At 52.6% G+C, this 9988-nt stretch overlaps 3 protein-coding genes across 3 annotated transcripts; 2 read left to right on the top strand and 1 right to left on the bottom strand.

Annotated features, from left to right (window-relative positions):
- Positions 1-286: 286 nt before the first annotated feature.
- BBA_05859 (uncharacterized protein) lies at positions 287-1510 on the top strand (the record flags this gene model as incomplete). Its single annotated transcript, XM_008600956.1, has 1 exon — positions 287-1510. One exon carries the CDS (start codon positions 287-289, stop codon positions 1508-1510), a length of 1224 nt encoding a protein of 407 aa, XP_008599178.1.
- Positions 1511-1907: 397 nt separating this feature from the next.
- BBA_05858 (glycosyl hydrolase family 47 protein) lies at positions 1908-3701 on the bottom strand (the record flags this gene model as incomplete). The annotated part of the gene is made up of 1 exon (XM_008600955.1): positions 1908-3701. The coding sequence occupies one exon, from the start codon at positions 3699-3701 to the stop codon at positions 1908-1910; it is 1794 nt and encodes a 597-aa protein (XP_008599177.1).
- A 3899-nt stretch (positions 3702-7600) lies between these two features.
- Positions 7601-9878, top strand: BBA_05857 (short chain dehydrogenase; the record flags this gene model as incomplete). Its single annotated transcript, XM_008600954.1, has 5 exons — positions 7601-7716; positions 7774-8010; positions 8873-8925; positions 8985-9153; positions 9242-9878. The coding sequence occupies 5 exons, from the start codon at positions 7601-7603 to the stop codon at positions 9876-9878; spliced, it is 1212 nt and encodes a 403-aa protein (XP_008599176.1).
- Between the last annotated feature and the right edge of the window lie 110 nt (positions 9879-9988).

The raw sequence follows: 9988 nt of genomic DNA, 5'->3' as shown, positions 1-9988 counted from the left end.
GTTCATACAACAAGGCTGACGGAACTTTGCACCTTGCCGTTTGCTGCCGACTTCTTCTAGCTTGGAAGCTGCATATTTTTCTTCTTCTTGGCTTTTTCATCACTTTTCAATCCTTTATTCACATTCATGTGAACCAAACTGGACCTTTTTCTTCTTTCCTCTTCTTTTCGAAAAAGAAGAAGAAAAGAAACGTCCTCAACGACTCCCCAAACTCTCCCACTTACACACCATCAACCAACCATCACCACATCCAACATCCAACATCCAACATCCAACATCCAACATCATGACCAGACCACGCGGTCTGGCCAGCAGGGCATTTCCCCGCCTCCTCTTACTTTTTCTTCTCGCCGCCCCGTCCGCCCTCGCCCTGGATGCCTCGTTTGAGTTTTACCCCAAGGCGGCGCAGTCGTGCCTGTCCAAGGCCGCCACGTCGTCCGCGTGCAGCGGCGACACGTCCAAGGAGCTCAACGCCTGCCTGTGCAGCAACGGCGGCCAGTTTGTCGAAAAGGCCATTCAGTGCCTGGCGCAAGAAAACAACGATGTCATGGGCGACGTCTTTACAACCATGGACGATGCGTGCACTACATCGGGCACGCCCCTCTCGTGGAAGTGGTCCGACTGGGTCGACGCCGCCAAAAGCGCGACTTCTTCTTCTTCCAGCAGCACAACGACGACTTCGACTGAAACTTCGACCACGACCGTGACCAAGACATCCTCGACAACCGCGACAGAGTCCACGTCGACGACGTTGACCACCGCAACTGCCAGCAGCACCTCTTCTGGTTCCTCTTCCCCGTCTTCCATAGCCACCGCCACCACCACAAACTCGCCTACATCCTCCCCGTCCCCGTCCCCCGGAGAAAGCAGCAGCAGCGACCTCTCCACCACCGCCACCATTGGCATCGCAGCCGGCGTCTCCGTCGCCGGCGTCGCGGCCATTGCCGCTCTCGCCTTCTTCCTCGTCCGCAAACGCAAGCGCGCCTCCCAGCCCCCAATGTCCTACTCCATGCTGACTCCCGAAAAATACAACGGCGCAGGCGGCGCCGGTGCCGCCGCCTCGTACCCGCCCCACGGTCCCTCACCATCAAACCTAGGCGGCGGTGGTGGTGGTGGTGGTGGAGGCGCTGCCGGCGGCTTTGACAGCGAGGCCAACGAGACGCCCCTATACACCCTCCCGGCGTACGTTTCCAAGTTGCAGAGCAAGCAGAGCTACACGGCCCTGTCCAGCACGAGCCCAGACTCGGCGCTGGAACAGCAGAAGAAGCAGCACAACTTCTTGTCGGGGTGGGAGCCGCCCACCCATGCGACGCAGTACACCGGGCCGTACGCCCCGCCTCAGACCGGTCCGGTTGAGCTCCCACTGCAGATGCAGCCCGTGATGTCCAATGTCTTTGAGCTCGACGCGCATGGTGTGGGTGCCGCTCCGCGGCCGGCGCAGCCAGCTTTGCAGCCAATTGCGGAGCGGCAGCGCGAGTCCAGAATGTACAGACCGTACATGCCAACGTGATGAACGGCTTTTTGTTTTGGCACTGTTACTGGGGGCATATATTAACATGACTTAGCCCTCTTCTTCTTTTCTCTATTGACGACATTGAGCAACCGGCGGAACAGTACGTGGCACACAGTGATTCGATCGTGTATCTTGAAGGCTTTCATGCCTTCAAGTAATCATATTTGCATAATCAAGCTAGCGAAGCCACTATATTTTATACAAGTAATTTCTGTTTTGTAATACTGTCATTTCACTGTCTTCATTTCTTCCGGTGTCTTCACCCTGCAAGACAACAGCTGGGCCAACAATTGCCCTAATTGTACATAATTGTACAAAAGTATACAAATTGGCTTCCTTTTTCACTGGGGAGCCAACATCCACCAAAATGCCAACCCATGTAGCCGCTCTTGACTTAATACTTGGTCCCAAGGCGTTTAAACGGATGTGCTTCTGTATTCAACACCCATTTGTCGAGGTCAATCAGTGTCGGCTCCGAATAAATTAGGTAGAAATATTTGAGCGTCTCGGCTAGCCAGAAACTCTCCATCGAATCCTGCTTTCTGGCATCACTGGAATCCACATTGTCCACGGCGCTGTTGGCCAGGTCTGTTTTTGTGAGGCCGTCAATGGCCTGCCACATGGCCCACGCCTTTTCCTGCCATTCCTTATCTCCCGTGACACGATACATGATAAAGACACTCTCAATGGCCTCGGGCCGCAAGATGTACTCCTTGGACATAATTTTAGCCATGCCTTTGGGAGGCAGTTTGTCGTCTGCAACATCGTCGCCCACTGCTTCACGCCACGCCGTCTCGTTCCATGCACAGTGCACCTTGTCGTCACAGGGTACACCGAGCAGTCTCTCACCCATGACGCCCGACCTGGTCGCATTGTATGCCCACACGCACCCATCAGCCAGGCGGCGACCAATATCGACGTCCGAGTCGTTGGACGTGAGACGTCCACCGAGGGCGTACATGCCGCCAGCGAAGCACGTCAGGTGCTCCGTCACAGCCTCTAGTGTTGACTGCCCGCTGGTGGCGTCCTTGGACCTAGCATTACCCGTCATGAGGATGTCGGCGTCACCGGGAACCATTGGACGGTAGATGAGGTGCTCTTGTGTGGCGGCCATGCTGCGCTTATACAAACGCTCGTACATCGGATCAAGATTGTCGAGGAGAGCCATCATCTTGGGGAAATATTCATACGCGCTGTCGGCACCGCCACCCATCGAGTAGGAAGAGCCCGCGTCGAAAAGTGCCTGGCTAGGGTCTACCGAGATGGACCAAAGGCCGGGAAGTTTTGTCTTCATCTGCGAAGCGTCCAGTAGGTCACTGATATGTTGAGTAACGTCGTGGTACCGTGCATCGCCCGTAATTAGACTCAATCGTGTGAGCTCGAGAACTAAGGTGCCAATCTCGGCCAGGCTGGTTGTGGAAGGAGCTGTCTGGTTCCTATTCTCGGCGGCTTCCTTGATATTCCATTGCCCAACCGGCATGTGGTTAGGTGTATCAAAAGCTTTGAGGATCATGTCACCGGCGTCGGTCGCCTTCTGCTTCAGTCGCGCGTCGCCACTCAGGTCGTAGGCGGAGACCAGCCCGCCTAGGTAGCGAATGTTTGTTTCGAACAAGCTGATGACATTGCCAGACGACGAGCTGGCAAATGAAATGTCCTTGTCCACAGCGGCTACAGCCTCCTCGAATTCGTCGCGCATATCCATGATCCACATCGTGTCGAGGGCGTCTACCAAAGTCGCCGCCCAGCCGCCAAATGTGTCCTTGAATCCACCACTTACAGGCTTGAGCTCGTCGTGGAGCCATGCTCGGTCTTTGTACGAAGTCCAACATCGCTCAAAGGCTTTCTTTACAGCATCGCGCCGTTCGAGTCGCGTTCTCTTGTCGTCGTCCGTCTCGCCATCGAACTTGAATTGCACCGCAGGTAAGGGCTTGGTACCCTGGGTTGGCAGCGGTCGTGGCGTATCCAGGGGATTGTTCCACGGGAGTCTTCGCCAAATCAGGTCGCCATTCCTTTGTCCTCCAGAGCTGCTCGTATCCGAAGCCTCGCCCGAACGTTGACGCGAAGTCTTCCGGTCGGTAAAGTGCCAGCTCAGCGTCGCAATAAGCACAATACAGACAATTACTGTCAAGAGCGTGCCCCAAAACCGCCGCCGCCGCGGAGTCAACCATCTAGAGTCGCGCAGACGCATGCTGAGCGACGGGCCGACCCAGGTTTCAACAGCCGAGAATAACAAGTTTCGCCAGAAACAGGGCCTTGAAAGACCCAGGCACGTCAGGCAATTGTCTTTGAGTGGTAAAGTAATGTGATTTGCAGGCTTCCAGTGCTAAATTACGCTATATTTCCGTTTACAAGGTTTCTCAAATCTTGGGGAAAGCTGACAAGGCTCTTGTCAGGTAGGAGCGGGCAGAATCAGGCCGGGCTTTCCCAAAAGAGACGAATTGGCTCCACGTCTCAATCTCGTTTTGCCTCGTATTATTTCAGATGAATAATAATTGACATGTAACATCAAGAAGGCTGTGGCTGCCACACATGTCAATTGTGGCTTGGCCAATTTTCTATGCAAGGACTCTCTGTTCATGTTCCCCGGTGAAATACTTGGTGTCACACGTGAAGGCTGTTGGCAATGAGTAATTGCCGATAAATAAAAGACTAATGTTCTTCAGTGGTACTGCATCACCCATCATTCTTATAATCCAGACAAGATCGGCGTCGTTCTTTGTCGAGCGAGCGCCCGCAACTTGGAGTTTGCGTGCCCAGTGCACCCAAGGATTTGGCCGCGCAAGCTGCATTAACCTGCTCAGGCTTGACAAGGGCAGGTCGCGGGCAGTATATCCATACACAGTGGCACCTCGCAGTACGGAATATTTCCGTCATAGGTAGTTATCGAGCCCAGCCCATCGTGCAAGTCAAGCCGTGCCAAGGATCGATGCTGAAGACGTATTAGGCGACTTGCATCACCTTTGTTACCTCCTCCCTGTCTGCCACGATGCCACTGACATTGCCCAACGCTGCGAAAAGTATGTACAGGTCGGTGCCATAATATGCGCCGCTGGTCGAATACAGACGTGTCGCCAAAGTAGCGCCGCCAGGCCCAGGCCGCCACGTCGTGTTTGTCGCGCGCATTCGCCTGGTACGCAATTTGGCAGGTACAAGAATTGAGATGAAACGAGTCGATCTGTGGCTGGGTTAGCACAATACTCTTGCTGTACGCAGATATCCTATAGTAGCAGCCATCTTCATTGTTGTGGTTACCCGGGAATACAGGGAGTCGGGCAAGTGTGCTCAATTAGTGCGTTTGCTGTAGTTGAGAAACACAGTCTCTTTCATCCGTAATAAAGTCGAACGGTGTTACGGAGTGCAAGGTACTGCTGCTATCACGTGGCGTGACTGATGCGGCAGCTGCTTTGTTTGACCTTGCGCCAGTCGGCCATTCGTACACACTGATACACATTTTTCTTGTGACAATATTCCACCTGCTTGGTCATTTGCTCGAATCTTTCCGAAGCGCTACCTTGAGGCTACACTGAAAAGCTGAATACCGTACCGGAGATGACTTGTAACGACTTGTGAGTATTTCCGATGACAAATTCTACAAAAATGAGCCCTGGAGCCACACACGTCTTCGAATCAATTTCGTCACTCACCACCACCGCGGCCGTTGTCTTGGACAAAGTACCCAGAGTCAAGTCATCTTTGCTTTGATTGGTGCCCGAGCTCCAATCAAGATACGACAGAACTCGTGGTGCTTGCGGCGTCATGCAAGGATATTCTACGGACGGCATGGGTGTCAGCGGGCAGTCATATCCGAACTCCGCCGCCTCGTACGATTATCGTGTGTCTGAACGCTCTGGTAGCACAAACCACAACTTCTCGACAAGTAGCTTGGCGTACGTATGGAATGTGGCATTGAGCAGGTTGTTCGCGGGCATGGCCAGTCGCTGGTTCCTTCGTCGTCTTGATAGTTAAGGCTGTCAGCTTCCATGGCCCGACTTCAGTTCCGCCTTGACGGCGGTGAGTACTGATACCAACACCCTTCTTGTCAACCGCATCGTGACGAAGCTCGGAAAAATGCAGTTTGACTGTGACGCCAAGGGGCAAAAAGCAAACACCCGCGCCCGGAGATAGATTCTAGGTAGGCACCGGCCCTAGCGCGTGTCTCAACCGTAGTTGAACATTGTAATCTTCGAGTTATTAATAAACGCTTCACATTACAGTCAAGTCTGCTTGTCTGAACCCCGCAACGCGTAAGGGACCCCGGCCTCCAAGAAACAGCCGAGAGATTTATCAATGCTGATCAGGGAAATGTTACCGGCCGAGTGCCCAAGAACTGGGGAGCTTTCGGGCTTTGAAAGGAAAATTATTATCTTAGCCATCTGCGGAAATTTGTCCGCCAGTCGAGGAACAGGTCAGTTACGCTAGCAGGGGTTCCTTCGAGGAATGATGCATTGAAGGCTGAGAAAAAAGCCTGGCAAGCAGAACTCCAGAATCGTAAGGTGCCAATCTGCAACCTTCCATTCTCAGCTGGAAAGTGTGCTGATTGTTGCGCCTCACCTGAGGGCAGCCGTTTGTTCTTTTAGGTATACACGCTACGGCATGTTCAACCGCTGTAGCCGTACAGCGTCCCGCATATTGATGGATCTTTGAGGAAGAAAGAACATGTGCCCTCATCTGATATCGGAAGGGTGGAGAGTGGCTGAAGTATCACGAGACGTCATGCCCCTGAGACAGCCTCCTTGGCCAGCGGGCGCCGTGGTTGGGAGTTGCGCCCTAAGGTGAACCAACAGGCTGGCTCTTCAGTCAAGCAGACAGGGTCCAGCCAAGTGGAACAAGGGCAGGTCGCTCGTTCTGGAAAACAAGGCCGAAAGAAAGTCAGCCTCGCCGCCTCGTCAGCGTCCACGAGGCCTGATTTTCTTTCTTTCGGGTGCCCAGCAAGGCTATGAACACACTCGAGTCCCTCCGATCTCGAGTGCACTGTGCAGGGCAGCTTATTTGTCCAACTCACTGATGAGTGGCGTACGCCACGAGGCAAAGGACCGGGTTTGACTCGGGAGAACGTGCACCCCGGGATTCGAAAGTTCAGCGTCACACCCAGACCGGGTGTCAGTGTCGCTTGACCCTCTTTGAGGGGTCAAGGGTCTCTCTCTCAAAACGAAGCTAGCGGGTTCCTCGGTAAGTCGGCCGAGTCCGAGTGCATCGACAATGCATTTGTTTGATCGGTTGTCTGTCTGGATATATACAGGGTTCCTTATTAACACTGCAACCCTCCGAAGCGAGCATCTCAAGAGCAAGAAAGAGCGTCAGAACAGCAGAAACCATCAAAAACCCCTGCTATATATCAACGCCTCCATCTACAAGAGAAGGTATCGACATGAGCGTGCTCGACACTACCATTAGTGGCACCTGAAACATTCACTGCAAAGCTGCCACTGGCAGGGTAATGCAGTTGTGCCGAGAATGGCACTACAACATGCTCAACAAATGACAGTCGGAGGCCGCGCGATGGGATTTCCCACCAGCGAATACGGCAATGACGGTTGGAAATTATACATTACGTCGCTGGTTATGATTATTTGCGCCGGTATCATTGTGACTGCCCGATGTTCAACACGGTTTTGGTTGGCAAAGCTTGGGTGGGATGATGTTGTGATTATCGCTTCATACGTATGTTCGTTCGTTTTGGAGTCTTGAAAAGTGACTGTTGTGCTAAACTGACGCTCTTGGTAGTGCTCATCGGTAATCGTCTCCGTCACTGTGCAATTAGCAATATCACATGGGTACGGGATGCACAAGGCAGATCTGTCCAAGGATGATTTGCACATGGCTTTGAAGTTTTTCTTCATAGCACAAGCGCCATGCAAAATCACGAATTGTCTGAACAAAGTGGCAATGATCATGATATATTTGCGACAGTTTCCTTCCTCGAGATTTCGAGTCGCGGCCTTTACGACCCTCGGTGTCGTTGTATTGGGGAGCGTAGGATCTATATGTGCTACCATCTTCCAATGCGTCCCTGTCGCGGGGGCATGGGACGAGTCGATTGAAGCCAAATGCATCCATTTTGGCCACTTCTGGGTGGCAAATTCCGTCATGAACATCCTTACCAATGTCATGATGATTGCTCTACCGACTCCAATGGTCCAGAAACTGAAATTGGGCAAGCACGACAAGGCTATGCTATTTGGTCTATTTCTTCTGGGGGGGTTGTAAGTTGGACACAATACTTGCCAACAGCTAGCGATACATGCTAACATGTCTCTCAGCGTAACAATCACTTCGATTCTACGGACCACCTCTGTCCAGCATCCGTTGAAAAACAGAATGGACATTACATTCGACTTCATCACACGCGGCATCTGGACGCTGATTGAGGCGAACCTGGGCACCATTATTCCGTGTCTGGTAGTGTTGAGGCAGGAGCTTGTAGTTGTGTCTCCGCGATCGCTTAGAAAATCTCGAGCTGCACAGCCCGGTCGCGATGACGAGAAGGGCTTCGCATTGTCAGACCTCCGCGCAGGGCAGACAGGCGGTCTATGGCGAGGCACAAATCTAGCCCAGCAAAGCGTGTTCATCAGCGGTCCCGGGACACAAGCCGGGCGGCGTAGTGATGAATGTTGCATCTTTTCCAATATATCCAGGGACAGCAATAGCGATGATGGCAAATCGCCTGAAATAACAGGGGGCATATCCAAAAAGGTAGAAGTGACAAGGACGTCGATTCACCTCCAACCAGGCCGAGAATTTGCGTTTTCGAGTCCATTGGGGAATTTTATAATTTAACATTGTTCGGAATTGCTTAATAACCATCTCGGTCCAAGGTGTCGTCGTAATGTACGCAGATCAGGGGACCTTTGTATGTATGAGTGACCACGTTATCGAGAGCAATCCTCACCCATGAACGCCAAAGCCAATCATCATTTCCCCACCCTCATGTTGCAAGTGCATCAAGGTTCTTCATAATGAAGTCGAAGCCAAGTCGCATTGCGCCGAAGCCGAGTCGCATTGCACTCGGGTTAAGGCAGAATAACTTCCGGGCTAAGAAATGATTAGCAGATACAATGATCGGTCGCTAGGTTTCGACCCGTGGCTCCGCCCCCAGAGTTTTAGCTCGACAAAGATTACAGCCAATCGGTTTCCCCGGACTTTAGGGGATAAGAAAGGATAAGAAAGACAAACAAACATTAACACTTCATCAATCCCACCAAGATCCAGAAAGGTGTCAACAAATTCGTTCATTTCACAAACTCATTTGCCATTGAAACATGAGCGACAGCACAAAATACGTCTTGATTACCGGGTGAGCTGCCACAAACAAAGCCCCGACTGCGCAGGGTCGGATCTAACTAATATTTCTATCAAAAGCTGCTCTCCTGGTGGCATCGGTCACGCCATTGCAACTGAATTCCAGAAAAATGGTGAGATGAGAGTCAATCAATACGGCACGCTCCTTCATATACTGATGGGCGATGTAAAGGATATCACGTCATTGCCACGGCGCGTCGAGCCGAGGTCCTTGAAGAGTTGCGCAAGACGGGCATGAGCGTAGTCTCGCTGGATGTTTGCGACAAAGCCAGCATCCAAAGATGCAAGGAAGAGGTCGCGCAGATTACCGCCGGAAAACTCGACATTCTTGTCAACAACGCGTGAGAATCCCCCCCCCACCCGGGCTCGTCACTGGCGCGCGCGCATGGACGCGGAACCCCTGAAGCTGACCGAGATTGAAAAAAACAGCGGCGTCAACCACACTATTCCCGCTACTGACATTGACATTGATGATGTCAAACAGACCTTCAACGCCAATGTCTTTGGCCCGATGCTCATGTGCCAAGCTTTCGTGCCGCTCCTCATCCCTGCCCGTGGCCTCATCATCAACATCTCTTCCGTGTCGGCCATTGTCCCGTACCTCTTTGCATCCGTCTACTCGTCGACAAAGGCTGCGCTCGACGGCTACTCGCGCACGCTGCGTCTGGAGCTGAAGCCGTTCAACGTACGCGTCATGGTGGCCATGACGGGCACCGTAAAGTCCAACATCACCTCGCACTTTGTGCGGGAGCTGCCGAGCAGCTCGCTCTATCAGCCCGTCAGGGACATGTATGATGAGCGCATACATTTTAGCCAGAAGAACTCGCCCATGGACGCCGACGTCTATGCGAAGAAGCTGGTCGCGGCGGCGCTCAAGGGCGAGGGCTGGTTTGGCGGCTTGTTCGGAAGGACGCCCGATTGGTTCTGGGCAGGCGGCCTCGCAAATGTCGCATGGTTTGGACAGACATTCTTTCCGCGGCGGTTTGCCGAGTTTCTTACGTCCATTACTTTCAAAATTTCAAAGATGGCCTATATAATTGCCGAGGCCAGAGCCAAGAGGAATTGAATGAGGAGAATGGACACCATAAGTTATCTGAACAATGACGACAAAACTGTTTAATGTCTTGCAATTCAATTGATACAGCTAATGATGGCCTCTAACGATGTATCTTATTC

The sequence above is a fragment of the Beauveria bassiana genome, assembly GCF_000280675.1.
Source record: "Beauveria bassiana ARSEF 2860 unplaced genomic scaffold BBA_S00016, whole genome shotgun sequence".
NCBI classification, from domain to species: domain Eukaryota; kingdom Fungi; phylum Ascomycota; class Sordariomycetes; order Hypocreales; family Cordycipitaceae; genus Beauveria; species Beauveria bassiana.
This window is presented reverse-complemented; position numbering and strand designations above follow the sequence as displayed.